Below are 22740 nucleotides of genomic sequence, written 5' to 3' on the forward strand. Positions count from 1 at the left end.
AAATTAAAAAATAACATATTTATGTTGAAGAAAACAGGAAAAGATGGAATAAATGGATGAAAAGATACAGTATTTCAACAGATAATTAGAATTTATTTTAAAAATTCAATGAATGTCTTAGAACTAAATGCAGTATTAGAAATTAAAAATACAAAAAAAGAGAAAGAAATTAAAAATACAGTGATTTTCCTACATTGCTGGCAGGACTGTAAAATGGTACAGCCACAACAGTATGCAATTTTCTTATAAAGTTAAACATACATTTTACTATATAACCCAGCAATCCCATTTTTTTTTTCAAAGATTTTATCAATTTATTTGAGAGACAGAGAGAGAGCACACACGCTAAGGGAAGAGGCAGACAAAGAAGCAGGCTCCTTGCCGAGCAGGGAGCCCACCACGGGGCTTGATCCCAGGGTTCCGTGATTATGACCCGAGCTGGAGGCAGACGCTTAACAGACTGAGCCACCCAAGTGCCCCCCAGCATCCCACTCTTAATTATTTACCCAAGTGAATGAAAACACCTGTTTACACAAAACCTGAATGTTTTATAGTGGCTTTATTCATAATTGCCAACAACTTGAAAAAAAAGTATTCAGCAACTGAGCCCCCAGGCGCCCCCAAAAATAACATCTTAAGTTTATAAACACATGTTGAGTAAAATATATAAAAACGACAGCACAAAAGATGAAGGGGGTAAATGCAGCTAAACTGTTATAAGGCTGAATTATTCAGGACGTGGAAAATTATAGTCTACTTTAAGGTAGACTATAATAATGATACATTTTGGGGCGCCTGGGTGGCTCAGTTGGTTGAGCACCCAACTCTTTATTTTGGCTCAGGTCATGATCTCAAGGTTGTGAGATCAAGCCCCGAGGTGGGCTCCTTGAGCTCAGTGCAGAGTCTGCTTGAGATTCTTCCTCTCCCTCTGCCCTTCCCCTGCTTGCACATGCCTCTCTCTAAATAAATAAATAAAATCTTAAAAAAAAAAAGGAGTATTACAGGGAATTATTTCTCATAAATCTGGAATCAAATATCCTAAGCAAAATATTAGCAAAGAGATTCAGTGATATAGGAAAAGGATAATGCATCAAGACCAGTGCAACTTATTCCAGGAATGTATAGTTAGTTTGTTATTTTATTAACAGAAAAAAGGAGAAAAAAATAATTTCAATAGATGCATTTGATGAAATTGAACACCCATTCTGTTTACAAAAACCAAAACCACAACCTGTTTTGCGAATTAAGAATAGAAGGGGTAATCCGGATAAAGGATGTATCAAGGGGCACCTGGTGGCTCAGTCAGTTGAGCACCCAACTCTTGATTTCGGTTCACATCATGATCTCAGGGTCATGTGATGGAGCCCTGCACTGGGCTCCACTCTGGGTGTGGAGCCTACTTGGGATTCTCTCTCTCCCTCGCCCTCTGCCTGCCCCGCCCACCCTTGTGCTCTCTCTCTCTCAAAAAAAAAGAGAAAGAAAAAAAAGGATGTATCTAAAATAACCTAAGTCTAACACAACACTCAATGGTGTAATATCAAACATGTTTGTCCTGGGGAAATGAGACAAGGTTATCCTCTATCATCAATTCTATTCTACATTATAGAGCTAGGAAATATTAACTACTAAGAAGACTATTTTAAAAAGGAGAAAGATTGGAAAGATCAGGCTAAATTTTCTTTATTCACAGTTGATATTATTGTGTAATCTTCTGGAATGATAGAAATGTTTTCTATCTTGATTTAGGTGGTGCTTCCAAATATATATATAAAAGTTACTCAGTACTCACTTAAGATTTGTGCACTTAGGAAATAAGTCAATCAGAGAAAGACATGTATCATATGACCCCACTGATATGAGGAATTCTTAATCTCAGAAAACAAACTGCGGGTTGCTGGAGTGGTGGGGGGTGGGAGGGATTGGGTGGCTGGGTGATAGACATTGGGGAGGGTATGTGCTATGGTGAGCACTGTGAATTGTACAAGACTGATGAACCACGGATCTGTACTTCTGAAACAAATAATGCAATATATGTTAAGAAAAAAAAAAGAAGAAGATAGCAGGAGGGGAAGAATGAAGGGGAGTAAGTCGGAGGGGGAGATGAACCATTAGAGACGATGGACTCTGAAAAACAAGCTGAGGGTTCTAGAGGGGAGGGGGGTGGATGGGTTAGCCTGGTGATGGGTATTAAAGAGGGCACATTCTGCGTGGAGCACTGGGTGTTATGCACAAACGATGAATCATGGAACACTACATCAAAAACTAATGATGTATGGTGATTAACATAACAATAAAAAATTATTAAAAAAAAGATTTGTGCACTTAGGTAAATTACACCTCGAAATAAAAAAAATCTGGCAAAAATGCACTGATGAAATTGGCTAAATGGCTTTTTAAAAATAAACTCAATGAAGCAAGAGAGACAAAATTGTTGGGACTAGATAATGGGTACATGGGAGTTCGTTTCCTCTACTTTTGTGTATGTTAGAGATTTCCCAAAATGGAAAATTAAAAAGATAAAATAAGAATTTTAACACATTTTAAAGTCCACCATCATTATTTTGAGTGTTAAATAAAAGTCTTACCTTTCCTTCTGTTGCTTTCTTCGTTGATGAAATTTCCTTCATTAGTTTGGGAATTTCCCTGTCAAATTTAAGAGAATTCTTTAGGTTTCTAAGGTGTTACTCTTTACAGAAATATTCTAAGATTATAAAATTTACTTTCATGTACTTAGTGCCTAAAAAATATGGAATAAAAATTAAAATGGATTCACATACTCTAACACAACTGCAATATGCCGATGTCGAATTCTGACCCAGAGGTCATCATCTTCTTCAAGGATTGCCTCCTTTTCTTTCCCATCTGTTTTGTATCTACAAGTAGACAGAAATATAAATCTTTTGGATTATCCCCCACCAAAAGTAGAAGAAACATTTTTACAATCAATAATTTTAAGACACAACTCAAGAAAGTAAACAATACACACATTCAACCCAGTATTTTAGGATGATAATGAATACCTACTCAAAACTAAGGCATATTGCTTGCTATCCTTACATTAAAAATCAGAGTGCAATGTCTACCAAGACATTTTTGCTTTCAAATGTTAGGGTTTAGCTCAGCAAAATGTTATTTTATGGAACAAAAATTCAACATTCTACAATCAACTCTAAGAACAAGACTAAATTTATACTAACAACGTCTTCTAATTGCTTAAAATACTATTTTGATGTGTTCATAACCATCAGCACAACTATCAAACACCCATTAAGTGAAGAACAGAAATGTCACCTCCAACGTAACCTATTAAATACTGAAGGTGTTTCAGAGTTAACATTTTCATAAACATGTATCCAAGTAAATAAATTCATAAACATGTATCATGTTTCTATATTCTTCCCTAATCCTATAACCACACGTCCTTTGAAGAATGGGAAAGGAAATGAGAAAACTAATGTAGTCATAAAAAATTGTGATTGCTTTCATGAGTACTATTGACGTAAGAAGCAATTCTAGGGGTTCATGAAATTACTCAAAATGGGCTTCCTGACTGCCTCCCCAAATGTAATTTCTCCCTTCTCTTTTTATGCAGATAGCCTCCTTCCATCTGTGGAGCTAGGGAGATTCAATCACCCCTGGAACTCTCAATTTCCTGAGCCAAGATTAGGAAGGACAGCTTTGAACTTTCCCAGCTCTAGATTACAGACAATAAATGTAGATTTGTACTGTATGAGTACAATCACTTTCCTAACTCCCAAAATTACAGGCCCCACCTATAAAACCATTTACCTATGCAGTCTAAGTGCAGGTAGCCAAAGGTAGAATGACTGTGCTTAACCAGAACACACTAAGGACAGAGCAGCCCATTTGCCATTTAAAATGCCACTTTGTACTTACATAACATCTTTAACCTTTGATTTATGCACAAAGATTAAGGCAGCAAGCCTAACAATACTAAAAAATGATGACAACTCCATTTTAAGAGTACATTTAAAGAGATCACCAAGATATAAAACAGAATATGGATACTCAGAATTTCCTGCTTTGGAGTGTTTCCATTAACAATTGTAATGCAGCACAAACCACAGGGAGTTCAAGCTTCCACCTTAAGTCTTATCTCTGGACTTTGCTGATTCATAATAGGCAGTATTGCTGGCTTTTTTTTTTTTTAATGTCTCTCCCTTACTCTTAAAAAAATTAAACCTCACTTTCCTTGCCAGCAAACCTAGGGAGATGATTTTTTTTTTTTTTTTTAAGTAGGCTCCATGCCCAGCACAGCGCCATTGCAATAAGGGGCTTGAAGGGAGATTAATATTTTATTTATTTATTTATTTTTGGAGAGGGAGGGGCAAAAACAGGGAGAGAATCTTAAAGCAGGCTCCACACCCAGCGCGGACCCCGACATGGGGCTTGATCTGACCTGAGCTGAAATCGAGAGTTGGGATGTTTTAACCGACTGAGCCACCCAGGCGCCCCAAGAGATAAATACTTTAAATAGTAGGTTAGAAATGTCTGACATGTATGTCTACAGTCTGGAACCAAATCCTTTAGCGTCCATCAGTTTAATTCTTTTTTTCTTTTTCTTTTTTTTTTTGTTTAATTCTTTTCTAAATCTCTTGAGCAATACAGGTTTAGAAACCTAAAGGACAAGAGAGATAAACAGTATCTCTTCTGAAAATTCTGAATAAAATGCTTGAAACTACTTTTGTATTAGAAAAAATAGCAATACTGATTTCTCTCTGTCACCAGACATTAATATAAACTACACAGAGAAAAATTCAGAAGCCAGGATTTGACCAGAATGCAAATAAACATACAAGAGAAAATACATAAATATAATACATACAGTAGAAAAAAGAACTTTTAATCTATTAAAATTACTAAATTAATTTAAACATAAAATTTCAGAAAACTGACGAATTTTCCTTTTTACCACTATGCTTAAACAGTAAATCATAGATGAAAAATGCCAATTTGGACTTAGAGATTATGATATCACATGTAAATATACACATGTATGTACACCTATATACACTCATAATGATTCACAGTAATACAGTAAAATGGTTCCTTGATAGAAAAGTTATTTCACTTTTCATTTAGCTCTCTATTTGGCATTACTTTTAAAGTAAATATGCTTATATCAGAGTTAAGTCAAGAGGTACCAAATTAGAACATTATGCCTATTCTCAATAGTTATCCTATTCAGTTTTCTAGTCTTCTAATCTTCTTAAATACATTATATTGACAAGACATACACACAGATACTTTTGTGTGTGTGATTCAGAATAATTATAGCCTAATAGCCTAACAAGTTTGAATATGGTTTCCATTTCAATAAATATAGTTGTGGGCCTGGTATTTACTCTTAACATAAGCAAAAAGTCCAAATTCCACCTGTTTAAATGTAGCTTTGTTACAGACATAGTTAAGGAAGCAACCATACCAAAAGCAGCTTCAAAGCAGTCAAATTACCCATTAACTTACAAGGTCAAGATATTTTTAATACGTTCTGATTATAGGGTAAGAGGATGATCAAGTTTCTGAATATCAAAGTTACAGGGGCTTTAGATTTCTGGTGCCTACACGAATCATTAAATGCTCATATCCTATATATCCTGTTTGTATATGCCCCTTATATGCCCTTCAAGTTATACTTGCTTGTATGTATCATTCTCAATTGGCAGTAGATCATATGCCATTGCCTGAAAGGTCAGTTCATGCAGGACAGTGGACACAGGATCAAAGCCACGATCAATTATTATGAGCTGGGAATGAGTTTTACCCTGGAATAACAAGATAAAATTATCTTCAGAAACTTCAATTTCTTTGTGTGAACACCTTGTTAATATCTCAGAAAACAAAAGCAGACTTTTCCTAAGTTCTGTCTCATTCTTAAGAACGTGAAGTTCTATTAAAATAGAAAAATCAGAGTAGCACAGTAAGGGAAAAAAAAACAAGACTACAAAAACGAAAGCTTTCATAATTAGATTAAGGGGCTATATTCAATAAAACAACATTGTGAAAATTCATTTTAAAAAAAGTAACATTTGCCTTGCGCTAAAATTCATTTTCTTAGGAATTCAGCTCCATAAACCCTAAAGCTAATATAAATTATGAACAGTAGTTACTACTAAGGCTCTAAGCACATGTGTTAAGCAAAAAATAATTTAAGTCTTATAGCAACCCTGTGAGGCAGGTATTATTATTTCCATTTGATGAGGGCATTAAAGCTGAAAATTCAGTAACTTGCCCAAATCACATAGCTAGTAAGTGGCAGGATGGAGATTCCAACCCAGGTCAGTTTCACTCCATACCTGTGCTCTTCTTAACTGTTATGCTATTTAAAAAGATTATATTGATGCCAACTAAGATGGCAAATCAAAATGAAAGCCTTGTTATTAATTCACAAACAGCACTAATCATTTAACAGTGAATAACAGTGCTGGGAAAAGTATTGTTACTATCAGTATCTTTCATACTTCATTTTAGAAAGTAATAAATTCTTTGGATTATTATTTAAAGCAGTAAGAAATAACCACAACTCCATGCAAGTAATGAATCACTAAATTCTGCCCCTGAAACTAATACTACACTATATGTTAACTTGAATTTAAATAAAATCTTGCAAGAAAAATAAATAACTACAACTCATTAAACAAACATTTCCTATTTATTTACATATATGAGACATAGGTAAATTAAGATAGACCTTTAAAAAAATGTTTAATTAACCATTTACTCATTTAAACTCATTTGAGCCAGTGTGGTACAGTGGTTAAAAGCACAGCCTCTGGAATCACATAGATCCAGGTACGAGTCCAGTCTTGACCATTATCTTGCTGTTAAGACTTTGGACAAACTGTTTTAACTTGTTAGTATCTCAGTATTCTCATTTGTAAAACAAAACATAACCACAACCTCTGCTGTAGAAGATTATCGTAAAGATGTAATGTAATAACACCATAATACGTTTAGTACCTAGCACTTAGCTTTCAATACATCTAAGTTATAAGTCCTCAAAAATACAAATAGGAAAAAGATAGTACAATGTAAGTGTTATATCAAGGGTTGGGGTTATGACAATATGTGAAAGGAAGTCATGTGACCTGAAGAGTCAGGAAACGCTTCAGAAAGGAGGTGACACTTCATCATGTCCTTAAATGAAAGAAAAGTATCAAGTATTTGAAGGATGTATAATTTCCCAGGCAGAAAAATGGAAAGGACAAGTTTGATTTTTGTGGATTTTGCCTTTTTTTCCCCCACTGAAATTATGAAGGACAAAAGGATATTTACTAACATACTGATCATATATCTCTTCCCTCATTCGACATACATTTATTGACTATTACTATGCTACACACTGAGGCACTGTTTTCCTAACTACAACCAGAACAGCTTTCACCAGACCACTAGTAACTTTTAGAGTTCTAAACTAACATTACATCTAAGCTTACACCCTCCCACTCCAGTGAAGTTGTTTGTGAATTTCCCTTTTTCATTATGCCTCTGCCAAAGAATCTGGTTATCTAAGCAAGGAAGTCCCTCTTTTATAATGTTGTACTTATTCTTTAAGCTAAAGAGCTTCTTCCTCTTCCAAGATTCCAGTTAGAAAAAGATTAAGCCCCTGCCTATACTCCCATTACATTCTATGTATTATTCTTTTCATTCCACTTACTAAATAACACTGTATCAGTCATTTCCTTGCCCTTCTCCTCTTAGTTCTAAATTAGCAACAATTTCTTCCATTCATTTCACAGGGCTCTCTAGATCCCTGGCCCCACCTCCTTCAGTCTCCTCAGACTCTTCATTCTCCAACCCAAGCCTAAATGCTGGTATTCTCCAGGTCCCAACCTTAGTCTCTGATTACTTTATACTACCTCTGTAAGATAAATAACAGCTGCCATTTATTAAACTCCTGTATGTGCCAGACATGTTAATTCACCTAATCTTCATACCAACCAAGCAAGCTATATGTTTATCTCATCCATTTTATAGATGAAAATACAACTCGAAGTAGATAATTTGTGCAAAGTCAGAGCTAGTAATAACAAGAATAACTATATTTATTGTTTACTCAGTAGTAAGCATCATTATAAGAACTTTAAAAGTAATAACTCCTTTAACCCTCTCTCTATAAAATAGGTATTCTAATTATCATTTTACAGATAAAAAAATTTAGGCACAGAGAAGCTACATAATTTTTTTTAAAAGATTTTATTTATTTATTTGACATAGAGAGACACAGCGAGAGAGGGACACAAGCAGGCAGAGTGGGAGAGGGAGAAGCAGGCTTCCCGGAGCAGGGAGCCCGATGCAGGGCTCGATCCCAGGACCCTGGGATCATGACCTGAGTTGAAGGCAGCCGCTTAATGACTGAGCCACCCAGGCGCCCCAGAGAAGCTACATAATTTGCCCAAACTGACATATCTATGAATTAAATGGCAGAGCCAGGATTTGGACACAGTGCTTACTTCAAAACCCGTATCTTCCCCACAAAACGACACTATTAAGCTTTCAGCTACCATCTACGTTAATGATTCCCAAATCAGTACTGGACAATGAACAATAGTTTTTTTGGTTTGTAAAAAGATAAGACAGACTTTGTGCATAATCACTATTTGCCTTTTATACATTACCTTTATTAGGCTCTTTTCATCAATCTTGTAGTAGTTTTCGAGTTTTTTTTCAACAAGCTGGGCAAGCTTACTGGCATTATCTAGAGGTTTACTGAAAGTGGAAAAAATGTTCAAACAATTATCTTTCAAAACATGTTACAATATCATAAAGCTGAATTCTAAAATTAAATCCTGCAACAATTTATTAATTTAAAAGAGTTTATAAACACAGAGAAGTTCAGATAATAATATATCAAATATAATGTTATACCAATTTGTCTGGATTTTACCAATGTAAATCTTATCATATGTGCTTCAGATTTTCTTAATGTAAATAAAATAATATAAATAAAATTGCATGGGGCGCCTGGGTGGCTCAGTCGTTAAGCGTCTGCCTTCAGCTCAGGTCATGATCCCAGGATCCTGGAATCGAGCCCTGCCATCGGCCTCCCTGCTCCGCAGGGAAGCCTGCTTCTCCCTCTCCCACTCCCCCTGCTTGTGTTCCCTCTCTCGCTGTGTCTCTCTCTGTCAAATAAATAAAATCTTTAAAAAAAATAAAAATAAAAATAAATAAAAATAAAATTGCAGTTCCCTTTATTTCCTTCCCAATTCCTAGGCTTCTCTTCTACCTCTATCCAACCCCCAGTTGCAACCACTATCATGAATTTGGTGTGTATTCTTCCTACCAATGCTGTTATATGTATTTACTACTTTATATATGTTTAGTAGTAGTATATGTTATATATATGCTTGAGACCTACCTACGTTGACACATATATATCAAATGTATTCATTTTATTTCTATATAGTATTCCATCATATAATTATACTGGATTCTATGTATTCATTCCCTTAAGGATAGACATTTAAGTCATTCTCAATTTTATACTATTTCAAACAACACTGAAACAAGTATCTTTGTAAATAAATCTCCATGTACGTTTCTTTACTCAAAGTATAAATGCTGAGTCATAAAGTACATTTTTTTACTTTTTTAGATATTAGCATATTACTCTCCAAATTAGTTGACCAATTATCCCTCCCATTAGCAGTATGAGATTTCCCGTGTTCTCTAACATCTAATCAGCTTTCCAATATAATCTTTTGCATAAAATCTTGTATATTCCTTTCTACTAAAATAATAAAATCATAGTCTAAATTACATCTTCATGACCACTGGCATTAGTATAACTTTTGAGTCTACAAGAAAAATGCTGGAGGGCGCCTGGGTGGCTCAGTTGGTTAAGCGACTGCCTTCGGCTCAGGTCATGATCCTGGAGTCCCAGGATTGAGGCCTGCATCGGGCTCCCTGCTCAGCAGGGAGTCTGCTTCTCCCTCTGACCCTACCCCCCCCATGTGCTCTCTCTCTCTCATTCTCTCTCTCAAATAAATAAATAAAACTTAAAAAAAAAAAAAGAAAGAAAAATGCTGGAAAACGCTCCTCAATTAGCCCACCAACCTCAAAAATGGAGGGTCTCATTGTGAGGGCTTCAAAGAGTTAAAGACTCTTTAGGTTTAATACCTTAAAAATAAATAAAGCAGCAACTATAAAGAATAATTTATTACACATTTTGCTTTAAAATATTTTCAAAAGGAAGTAATTTTATGTTTGAATTACAATTTAACAGTCCATGAGATATAAAGGAATACTCTGAGAAAGTACAAGTAGGATTTTATTTTATTTTTATTTTTTTAAAGATTTTATTTATTTACTTGACAGAGTGACACAGCAAGAGAGGCAACACAAGCAAGGGGAGTGGGAGAGGGAGAAGCAGGCTTCCCACCAGGCAGGGAGCCCGACGCGGGGCTCGATCCCGGGACCCCGGGATCATGACCTGAGCCGAAGGCAGACGCTTAACGACTGAGCCACCCAGGCGCCCCTACAAGTAGGATTTTAAAAGCCTGGATTATTCATTAACTATTGCAGTAACTCAAAACAGGTCCATTGGTGAGCTTTTAAATTATTTACTCATCCTGAACAGAGTTAACACCAAGAACAGAAACTTGAACAGCAACTGAACTCTAGCAGAAGATAAACGACTTAGCTCTGTTCCCCTGAGTTCAGAATGTAATTAGTACATCACCTATAAGACAAAGTTTTCAATACCTGATGTATGTATGAGTAGAGCTTATTAGGTAGCATCTGAATTAAGGAGAATTGCTATATTTTTCTAAGTAATAGATTTTTTAAGTGGTTAAGGGTAATGCAACTTAAAGTATCACATGAATTTGAAATTAAACAGTTCAGCCAAATAACCTGACCAATGCCAAAGTTCAAATTAAAGAAACTTAAAAGAGAAATGAGTGATAATACTTATTATTTGTACACTACATCAAAAACTAATGATTTACTGCATAGTGACTAACAGAATAAAAAATAAAAATACTTATTAGTTGTACCACAGTATATTTACTACTATCATTTTACTGGTGCTATGCACCATTCTGAATGCTTTGCAGAGTTCTAACAACAACTTTATAAGATGGGTATTATTATCATTCCCATTTCATAGATAAGGAAACTGAGGGCAGAAGGGTCACACAGCTAGCAATTAGCAGAGATTAAAATCCAAGCTGCCTGGTTACACACAACCCAGATGACTCTCAGAACATAATGTTGAACAAAGAAGTCAGAAACAAAAAATATCACATGATTCCACTTTTACCAAGTTCAACATCAAGCAAAACTAAAATATATTAGAAGTCAGCAGTGACCTCTGGGGAGGAGAGGGGGCTGGTGATCAAGGGAGGTCATGAGCAGAACCTCTGAGATGCCGTCTATGTTCTATTTCTTGACCTTGGTGGGGTTAGCAGGATATGTTCACTTTGGAATAATTTATCAAGCCATACACATATCATTTATGCACTTTACAGTAAATTTTATTTTTAAAAAGCAAATAAAGGTACATAGAATTAAAGTCAAACTTGATCTCTTAAAAACAAAACAAAACCCAATAATCTATTTAAAATAGCCACTGGAATTAGAGGGAGACCTGGGTGGCTCAGTCGGGTCTGGTGTCTGCCTTCAGCTCAGGTCATGATCCCAGGGTCCTGGGATACAGCCCTTCATCAGGCTCCCTGCTCAGTGGGGAGCCTGCTTCTCCCTCTGCCTGCCGCTCCCCCTGCTTGTGCTCTCCCTCTCCAACAAATAAATAAATAAAATCTTAAATAAATACATACATACATACTTTGACACTAAAACCACTGTTCAGATAATATGGCCGTTCAAATTCGGTGAAAATTTAACAAAACATTAATTGTAAGACTGTATTCTCTATATGACAATAAAGATATTTCCTCTAAGCATTCCTTAAACTCATGAAAGTGTTTGCAAATCATACCAAATTTAAGCACTGAAATTTAGTAACAGAGGCTATTAGTTGCTCTGAAATTTCAACCTTAAACTTTAAATCTCCTATACATACAGCACAATTTTACATGGAAAATAAACAGCAAACCAATAAACACAAGCACAGAGACATTATTTACCTGTACACTGGAGATCACATAGAAAGCATAACATGTACAGACACTATGGAGGGTCTTACCTTTTGTATCTTACTCCAGGATTTTCATCCAGGGTAGCGCACACTGTAACTATCTGCTCAGCCATTTCTTCCATAATGGCATCTTTTCCGTTCGCATTACTAGGGTCTGGACTGTAACAGTAATAGAATGCATCTGGTACATCAAGAGTATAAACCTAAGTTAGGCCGAAAATAAAAGGTCAGGACTGTCAATTTGGTGACAACGAAAAGAAAATCAGTTAAGAAAACTGCAGCTATTATTTGGACATCAAAAGAAATTACTTGCACTAACCAGGCTGTTTCCTGAGACCACTGTGTCTTTACCTTAATCAACTCTCATTTTCTCTCTGTCCTCTTGACTTCATCCTTACTTCTTTTCTCACTCTCCCTTCCTGCTTAGTCTACCTCTCTCCTTCAATTCTTGTTTCATATACAGGTTGTACTGTTTGTTTTTCACTATCTGTGCAACAGATAGAGGAATCTGAGGTAGTCAAACTAAAATAAAAATCTAATACCTAGCACAAATACAACAAAGCCAAAATTGGGAGAGATTGTCAAATAACCTAGAAATTTTCCATAGTTGAGATGTTTCTTCAATTCTTTAGCTTATATTCTTCATGTCCTTAAAATAGAAACGTATTTTCCAAAAACACAGTATTGTGCCAGACATAGTAATTGGTCTAATCATAGATACACTGAGACCTCAAAGATACATTTATTCAACTAACGAAATCATTTACTTATGTACAAAGAACTGGATTAGAGACTTACTATTATTGTGTTATTTGAAGAGTACAAAGGAAGCAGCTCTCTAACTGGGGTTGGGAATTCTCCATTAAACTAATTTTTATTGTTTTTTTTGTTTTTTTAAAACAATGATAGCAATCCCGCTTAGCCTAGGAAAAGGTATTGAGTGTAAAAGTAGGTATGTAATATTATAGGTTAACTACTGAATTATGAATAAGCTTCCTTGTGAAAGTTTCCTTTCACCGTACATTCATTTTTCTGAACATAACACATAACCAACAGCAGCAGGCTGAACGTGGACTGAAATTTAGCCATAGCTAATCCACTTATGTCTGTGTTGCTCAGAGTCTTGGCTGTTGTATTAACTTCCGAAAAAGCACTTCTCATAGTACACTACACCATCATGCCACGATAGATAATATTATCTGTTCAAAAACATTGCCCTGGGGTACCTGGGTAGCTCAGTCGGTTAAGAGTCCAACTCGATTTGGCTCAGGTCATGATCTCAGGGTTGTGAGATCAAGCCCTGAGTTGGGCTCTGCACTGAGTGTGGAGCCTCCTTCAGATTCTGTCTCTCTCCCTCTGCCACTCCAACACCCCCACTCTCTAGCTCTCTCTCTCAACAAACAAAAAATACTGCCCTTCCCTGAGGGCTTCCCACTCACTGAAGTCAGCCTTGGCTATGGTCATTGGAATATGAGTAGACGTGACTCTCCACAAAAGCTTTAAAAGCCATTGTGCGTATGTGGGTGGGGGGAGCCATTGTGTGGCTCCACCATTTCTCTTTTCCCTCTGCTATGTCCCAGACAAGGGCTGTTCCTTCAGCTTCAGTTCTGGAATGAAGAGAATATAGAGCAAAGCCCCAGGCAAATCACAATGAATAACATGAATGAGAAATAAACTTGGCTGTTGTAATGTACTGAGATTTAGGAAGTTGTTACCACAGTTTAAATTAATCTAAGCTATCTAATACTCCAATGAACCAAAGAGAATTTTGGAGCTGGTTTTTATTCTACACTCACATTTCTTTCCCTCCTCCTCCTCTTCTCCACTTTTCATCACCACCATCACATGTTCCTTTAGACTATTACCCAATACTTTCTTCAACTTTATGACCCATAATCAGCTCCTTAAATAAAGACTCTCGACCCCCACCACTTCCATCTACTTTTCTTGCTAATCTATAGCTGGTTTAGCTCTATTTCTACCAGACACCATCTAGTACCCTCTCTGCTAACTACACCAGACTCTTTGTACTCCCTAAGGTCCACTGTAATCAAACTCCCCTATATTCTTGAATGCTTTCCATCTAATTGCCTTAATGTATATATGATAGCACTAACTATCTTAAACTCTCTGAGAGGGAAAGAGAGAGGTTTCTTTGTCTCAAATTCAAGAGTGAATGAACCTCCTTCCTCTCCATGCAACCTCTAAAGGTGTTGAATGTCCAACTTTTCTTTGGAGCACTATCGTATCTGATTTTGACAATCTCTCCCCAATGACCTCCTGACTTCTACCTTTCCTTAAGGACATTAGGACTGGTTCCATGGTCTTCTGCATCAGTGCATTTTCTGCCATTATTCCTGGTGGAACCTGAAGCCTCCTACAACACAGTCCCAACCCACCTAGAGAGACTTACCTATCAGACCTTCACCCCTTATAATCCACACTTCTGCTGTTCTCCTGTACTTTTTGTCATTATTACCTTATGAAATTCTGTCCATTCATCAAATATTTTCTCATTCTCCTAGTATGAATTAATCTCTCTTCTCTTGTGGTAGACTGTGAGCTGCCTCCCCCAAAACCATTCTTCCCTTACTTTTCAGTAACCATACCAATTCTTTGGGGGAAGCAGTCACATAAGTCTACATAAAAGACTACATTTATACACTTAAGTGTACCTATGTGACTTAATTTTAGCCAACAAGATATAAATGAAATCTATATACTTCCTTCTTTCTTTCATCCTGCTCCCTCAAATGAGGACGAAATGATTCTACAGTTACCTTGGATCATGAGGGTCATGCCTAGAGTAGGCCCTTAACAATTTTGTAGAGCCAGCATCCCAGCCATACATAACCCATTTCCTGACTTCTTTTATATTAGTAAGAAATAAATTTCCATCTTTTTTTTTTTAAGATTTTATTTATTTGACAGAGACAGACACAGTCAGAGAGGGAACACAAGCAGGGGGAGTGGGAGAGGAAGAAGCAGGCTTCCCGCCGAGCAGGAAGCCCGATGCGGGGCTCAATCCAGGACCCTGGGATCATGACCTGAACCAAAGGCACATGCTTAGCCAACCCAGCCACCCAGGTGCCCCTCCATCTTGTTTAAGCTACTGAAAGCAAATTTTCTATTATATGCAGCTTTAAACCTAATTTTAGTTGGTATCATTTTGAAGATGTATAATTCTTTGGATTCCTTTTACAGCATTCACGTGAGTGTGGGGCATATATCATGCCCAGCACAGCAAATCACTTTGCATCTAGCAGACAATGTCCACTGCACGTGATCTTGATAAATGCTCATAGAGGCCTCTGCTCATAGCTCAAACCACTTAGTAGTATTTCATTTATATTTTCACTCGCAAATGGAAAAGAGTTCAAAATATTTTCACTATAATTTCTCCATAACAGTTAAATTTACTGAGTAAACCCTCTTAAGATATTTATCAAGGAAATAAAGGCAAAAACTTTATAGGAGAAAGACAAAGCATACAGGACTTTAAATAATCACAACATTTGCAAAGACCAGTAAGAAGATTCTCATGAGATTTCTCTATACAAAGACAAGTTATTTCCATCAACAATCAAATTGGTCAGAGAGCTACACAAATCTCTCCTTCAAATACAGCAACTGCAGAATTTTAATGAATTCTGAAACTAAAATTATATTTACCATCTGTACAGCAGATGCTCTGGATATGCTTGTAATATTTCTCACACTACTGTTTATATCCCACATCACTTAGGAAACCCATATTACCTTACATTAACCTTATATATCACATTAAAATGAACAGGTCTAAAGGTAACCTTTGGAAACAGTCTAATGTTAAACAGATATCTTAAAATTTTACAATTTGGATTATAATTTTCCTTTGCCCAAAACAGCAACAGCTTAAAAGAAAAATCCCTTTTCTAGGACCTTCCTGTCTCTTAAAATATTGACCTTATAGTTCCAAACAACAGTGAGCTATTACCATTCTATGAAATGCTAGAATCCAAACACAGAGAACAGAGCACATCAAAGCTGAACAATGCACTAGCTGTGTGATTTGGGGCAAGTTACTTAACTTTTTTGATTTCCCCATCTTTAAAATGAAAATAGGATTACTATCTATTCAAAGAACTATTATGAGGATTAACATGAATATATTTATGGAAAACATTGAGGAAAGTGTCTGGCACATGGAGAATACTATGTAGGTGTTTCCTATCACCATGATTATTATTAATTGAAGGTTTATAACTATTCCAAAGTCAAAATGAATTTTAAAAATTAAAAATTTTATAAATTAAGATAATCTCTGTAATGTTATATAAAACATTTATCGAAGAACATTTGTTTTAATATCACAATATCATAGAAGCTAAAACAATTTCTTTTGAGTCATCTAACAAAGACTGCTCAAAATCTTTTGATTTCATAATCTCATGGTGCTGTAAAACTTGACCTACACAGGATTTAGTGGCAGCCATGAAATTTAAGCTTCACTTTCATAATATTCTATTCCAATTTATGCTCTTCTTTCCTTCATCATGAGAAATGTTTGTGGATTGTTCAAAATCACCAAATACACAGTATATAAAATCCATTATGAACTAAAATTAAAAATAAAAAAAGAAAGTACCTGAGATTCAAGTGGAATGAAGGAAATATTTATTTCTTTACATCTTCTTATTGACTTGGAGCAAGAAGCTTTAATTTTGTTAAAGAGACTATCAGGGCAAACTGAGAGAGAGAAAAGAAATCAAAGCATATAACTCCATCTAAGTTTTTATTCTTTTGAATAAATCATTTCAACATCCAAGAATACTTATTTTTTACATATAATTAGTGACTTTCACAAAATAATTTACTATGAGGATGAGATAATATATAAATATTCTTCTTCACTTTACAGAGCAGATGTATTCTAGCCAAGAGGGCTATAATAGAAATTCCATTTTTCAAATTCATAGGCACCATAAGCTAAGATTATTTCCTTAGAGAGCTGCTTACACAGCAAACTAAAATTACCAGGAAGGAAAATCAGGTCCAAACCCATGACTTAATAAACTTTTATAGGACTTTGAGAACTTCTTAGGAATTTATACTACTTTTCTAAATCTGGCACTAAGTTCAACCATACCACACAAATTTCCTTGTATGTATTACAAGAACTTCTGTAATATCAGGAAATCCTGAGACTAATGAATTCTGGACCTTAGAGCCTATTCCCCCAACCCCACCTTTAATCTAGGTTAGAACATCAACCATTGGGTCCTAGTGTCCTTTAACATGATGTTCTTTGGCCTCAAGATTCCTTAAGAGGCTTCACATTCATTAAATTTTATCAATTCCATAAACATGAATTTCTGTATAATAGTTATTTAAAAGATAAATAGTTATGGCATGATATTTTTAAAATGCAACTACAGGCATGAGATAAATAATAATTTACAGGAAAAACAATATACTACTTAAAATGATGAATTTCTAATAGCACAGACCAACACTGCACTTAGATGAATGGCATTTTCATTTTGCAGTATAATTATGTAAGGTATAACATAAAGCAAAATTTATGTGTTTCTAGACTTTGTGATTCTTTAGTTTAGCTGCTTTCTATTTGAACATATGGCATGGTAAGAGAAATGTGACAGATTCTCTCCATTAATATTTGCCAAACAGATGGCAATTTCTTCAGTACTCTCCCAAAGGGTCTTATTTTTGATTATATAATCAAATCCCCAATTAAAACTCTGATTTAAAAAAAATTCCTCCTGTCATCAGCATAAAATTTGAGGGACAGCTCTCACCACCAACCCCCCACCACTGTATACCAGCAAAAATGACTAGTTCGGAATTTAATTTTCCATCACCTTAATATGAATTAGGATAGATATGATCTTATATCTTTAGAATCTTTCTAACCTAGGGCGCCTTGGTGGCTCAGTTGGTTAAGCGACTGCCTTCGGTTCAGGTCATGATCCTGGAGTCCCGGTATCGAGTCCCGCATCGGGCTCCCTGCTCAGCAGGGAGTCTGCTTCTCCCTCTGACCCTCTGACCCTCTGACCTCTCGTGCTCTCTATCTCTCATTCTCTCTCTCTCAAAAAAATAAAATCTTAGAATCTTTCTAACCTTATTAGAATAAGCAATAAATAGAAAATCATAGTATTTTAAGAAAGACTTTATAATAGGATTATTTTATTTTATCTTATTATGTTATGTTAATCACCATACATTACATCATTAGTTTTTGATATAGTGTTCCATGATTCATTGTTTGCATATAACACCCAGTGCTCCATGCAGTACGTGCCCTCTTTAATACCCATCACCAGGCTAACCCATTCTCCCACCCCCCTCCCCTCTAGAACCCTCAGTTTGTTTCTCAGAGTCCATAGTCTCTCATGGTTTGTCTCCCTCTCCGATTTTCCCCCCTTCATTTTTCCCTTCCTACTATCTTCTTCTTTTTTTAACATATAATGTATTATTTGTTTCAGAGGTACAGGTCTGTGATTCAACAGTCTCACACGATTCACAACAAAATAATACTTCTACAAAGCTACTTACAGTCAGTGAAGTATATATACGCTGCTTTGTATTTGTTCTCGGATTTACTTGCAAAATCACGTAAAAAACAGTCTACAGACTTAAAAAAGGTTAGATGTTAATATACATTTAACCAAATACTAATTTAAATATGCTAGCTTTTGAAATAACTAAGATTATTCTTTTTGATAATAAAACAAAACTTTTAACTTTCTAAAAGTTTACTTTATAAACGGATTTCTTTTTAAATGCTATGTTGTCTAGACAGTAATAGCTAAAAGCCTAAGTAGTAAGGTAATACGTATGAACAGAGTACAGTTTCAGCAATGAGAAGATCCAGGAACAATTCAGTGACAGAGAAGCTGGAAGCCACACATAAGACCATTAGAAGGTAACAAATCAAGGAGTTGAGAAGCCAATGAACATACTGGAAATGTTACCTATCTGGATAATGAAACCACTGAGACTATGATTGAAGAGGTGCTGAAGAGAGTAACAGTGAGCTAGGAGAAAAACTGTCAAGGGATAATGAAGACCCAGAGGCTGGAAAATGACTGCAAGGAGGAACGGCAGGTAATACAGTCTGGTAGTTCTCACATGCCGGAGTGCTGGTAGTTCATTTGTTTATTTATTTTTAGTGCTGGTAGTTTTAAAGATACAATGATGTGGAAGCAAAAATGAAGAACACAGAATTTAATGATCTCTCCTCCATCTGTTTCTTTATCTTCTTCTGGAAGTCCTAGAACTACTTCTGTTAGATCTCATGGCTCTATCCAGCAAGTCTCCTATCTTTCCCCCATAATTTCCATGACTTTGTTTTTTTGCTTTGAGATATTCCATTTTGACCTTCTAGGCTATTAATTCAAATTTCAATGATGATTATCCTTTTCTGCAATTAACTGTTTAATTGAGAAATCACACTGAGCTTCAGGAAGTTTTTATTTTTTTATTGTTATGTTAATCACCATATATTACATCATTTGTTTTTGATGTAGTGTTCCATGATTCATTGTTTGTTCATAACACCCAGTGCTCCATGCAGAATGTGCCCTCTTTAATACCCACCACCAGGCTAACCCATCCCCCTACCCTCCTCCCCTCTAGAACCCTCAGTTTGTTTTTCAGAGTCCATCATCTCTCATGGTTCGTCTCCCCCTCTGACTTACTCCCCTTCATTCTTCCTCTGAGCTTCAGGAAGTTTTTTATGTGCTATACTAGACTCTCCTTACGTGTATTATTTTTCTGTTCAGGTCATCGTCCTTCTCTCCAAGCAGCTATATTTTATAAGATATGTATTTTCTTCATTCTTACTGAACTTCCTCTCTCTGGCAGCTGACCCACTTAGATGTGTCAATACTTTCCTTTGTCAACTCACTGGAGGCTTAGGTTTGTTGTTGAAGAATCCTAAATACAGGCAGTTCCACAAAAGGAGGAAGGCAAAAAGATTTCCCTTCCTGAGGGCTGTAGGTATGTATATAAGCGAACAAATCACCAGGGCTTCTCTTTTTCACCAACCGACCTTTCCCCTGGGGTTCAGAAAATCTCTTATAGCCAAACTCTTCCTGAAATCTGTCATTTTATGACCCCTGGTTGGGAACACTCTGACACTGGTCTCCAGGGGCTCACCACGCCACTGAGGAAAGAAGTCTCTCACTAGGTTTCTCCACTAGTGTCCAATGAGCCCAAGCTCTTACTGGTACCCACAGGGCTGTAGGACACAGGTAATCGACTCAGGACTGAAAGAGAAACTAGAGTTGGTTATAGTAGAAAAAGGAGCCACATTCAGGTACCATTTTCTCTGAGTCCTTTGCTCCTTTACTAAATACACAATTCTGTATCCTGCTTCTGTCACTTAACATTAAAAATGAACAATTACTTAAATCACTAAAATTTCCTAGAAATCTCATTTTCAATGGCCACATAGTCTTTTGTACCATTATGTTAGTGCTAAGAATTAGCGTTAGCATATAAAATGTCATAAAAACCCACTAGCAGCCAGGAGGGCCTGGGTGCCTCAGTGAGTTAAGCGTGACTCTTGGTTTTGGCTCAGGTCATGAACCCAGGGGTCCTGAGATCAAGACCCACATCAGGCTCCCTTCTCAGTGCGGAGTCTGCTTGGGTTTCTCTCGCCCTCTCCCCCTCCTTCCCACTCTCTTTCTCTCTAAAACAAATAAATAAATCTTTAAAAAAAGAAAAAAACACCAGCAGCCAATATGCAGAGACTAAACAGTGAATGTCTGATTTTTTTTCCTACTGTCTAATAGAATCAGAAGAAATGAAACTGGAATTGCCAACATTCTGAGTGGGAACATGCCAAAGGATGTATTGGAAAATTCTCAGATACTGTACAGAAGAAAGGAATATGGTATTTACTTGGCTCTAAATGTTTGGCTTTAAGTATGAGCTCAATTACAGATCACAGACTAAGATATTCCTTTGACATATAAAACATATTTACACACACGTGTATATGCATACATACATGTGTGTATATGTATACATAAATGTACGCTATAGAGAGGTCACTAAGATAAAGGATTAAACCAAGACTATTTCTTTTATGTACATTTCTGTCGTCCCAAAAAATATGGTTGCACAGGAACAGCACTCAGTAACAAATTATTCAAAGAAACTACCGTTTTATACAATTAAATTCCGCTTTCATATATGGGGGCGGGGGGGATTTTTCACCTATATATTCTCATTGAGAAGATTGCAAATGAAATGATTTTCTAACATTGAAAAGCTTTCCTAAGCAAACTAGTTTATGGCACTATTTTTCTAATAAAGAATGTTTTATTTGAATTTTCTATGAGAAAATGATGTCAATGGTGAATGATGAACATGCCTTTTAAAGATTAAAAATACTCACCTTTGATGTTGGAGAGATAAAATAAAGAGCTTTCATTTGTCTGACAGGTTCTCGATTCTTATAAATATTCTCCACAACTAATAAAAAAAAGTAATTTTATATAACCAAGTATTTTTACATTTGAAACAATTTTAAAATAAGCTTTACTTCTTATTTATAATAGGGAAACATATTTACATATACTGGGTTTAACATTTTGTCTCCATTTGATAAATTTAAAAATCCCAAAAATGGGGGCGCCCGGGCGGCTCAGTTGTTAAGCATCTGCCTTTGGCTCAGGTCATGATCCCAGGGTACTGGGATCGAGCCCTGCATTGGGCTCCCTGCTTGGAGGGAAGCCTGCTTCTCCCTCTCCTACTCCCCCTGCTTGTGTTCCTGCTCTCGTTATCTCTATCAAAGAAAAGAAAAAAAAGAAAAGAAAAGAAAAATAAAATATTTAAAAATCCTAAAACTGTAGGGATGCCTGAGTGACTCAGTCAGTTAAGTGTCCAACTCTTAATTTTGGCTCAGGTCATGATCTCAGGGTCCTGGGATTGAGTCCCACATCAGGCTCCATGCTCAGCACAGAGTCTGCTTGTCCCTTTCCCTCCCCCTCTGCCACTTGCACTCTCTCTCTCTCTCAAATAAATAAAATCTTAAAAAAAAAAAAATCCCCAAACTGTATCTTCCCTAAAACTAAACTCTGGGCTAAGTACTCATCATGAGGAAAAAAAAGATAAAGCAGCTATTTCCTAGTTAGGTCTACCAGCATAAGCAAGCAACATGCCATGAAGAAAGCAAGAAAATGCATTAAAAATTAAAATATGTATTTCTTCTTAAAAATATTCTACTATAATAGCAAATATGATACCAGATATCAGGCTAAGCACTTAACATGAATTATCTATTAAACCTTACAGTAAGTATTATATAACAACAGTATAAAGTAAGTATTTTACAAATAAGGAAATTGAGGCTTGAAGTTGTTAGGTAACTGGTCCAAGTTACACAGCTAGAGAGTAGGACAGGTAAGACTCCAACCCAGATCTGTTTGACTCCAGAATCCAAGTTTTTAACTACTATAATATTCTTTTGTTTTGTTTTGTTTTGACAGGGAGGGAACACAAGCAGGGGGAGTGGGAGAGGGAGAGCAGGCTTCCCGCCGAGCAGGGAGCCCAATGCGGGGCTCGATCCCAGGACCCTGGGACCATGACCTGAGACGAAGGCAGACGCCCAG

General features: G+C 36.2%; 1 protein-coding gene and 1 long non-coding RNA gene across 3 annotated transcripts in view; one reads left to right on the forward strand and one right to left on the reverse strand.

Moving 5' to 3' along the window:
- STXBP3 (syntaxin binding protein 3) overlaps positions 1–22740 on the reverse strand; it is a 52814-nt gene that overhangs the window by 12957 nt on the left and 17117 nt on the right. For both annotated transcript variants that reach the window (XM_025872322.2, XM_025872323.2), the window contains 8 exons: positions 21525–21601; positions 18674–18752; positions 16746–16846; positions 12167–12321; positions 8640–8730; positions 5662–5786; positions 2778–2873; positions 2586–2643 (listed from right to left, as the gene is read on the reverse strand). In XM_025872322.2, the coding sequence (XP_025728107.1) occupies positions 2586–2643; positions 2778–2873; positions 5662–5786; positions 8640–8730; positions 12167–12321; positions 16746–16846; positions 18674–18752; positions 21525–21601 (782 nt within the window). The remainder of the gene's footprint in view (positions 1–2585; positions 2644–2777; positions 2874–5661; positions 5787–8639; positions 8731–12166; positions 12322–16745; positions 16847–18673; positions 18753–21524; positions 21602–22740) is intronic.
- Positions 19998–21024, forward strand: LOC112824459 (uncharacterized). The gene is made up of 2 exons (XR_003208441.2): positions 19998–20119; positions 20917–21024. It is a non-coding gene; the product is annotated as an uncharacterized lncRNA (long non-coding RNA).

Source organism: Callorhinus ursinus, unplaced genomic scaffold, assembly GCF_003265705.2.
Source record: "Callorhinus ursinus isolate GAN/ISIS: 27379988/994484 unplaced genomic scaffold, GSC_fseal_2.0 scaffold9, whole genome shotgun sequence".
In the NCBI taxonomy this organism is placed as follows: Eukaryota; Metazoa; Chordata; class Mammalia; order Carnivora; family Otariidae; genus Callorhinus; species Callorhinus ursinus.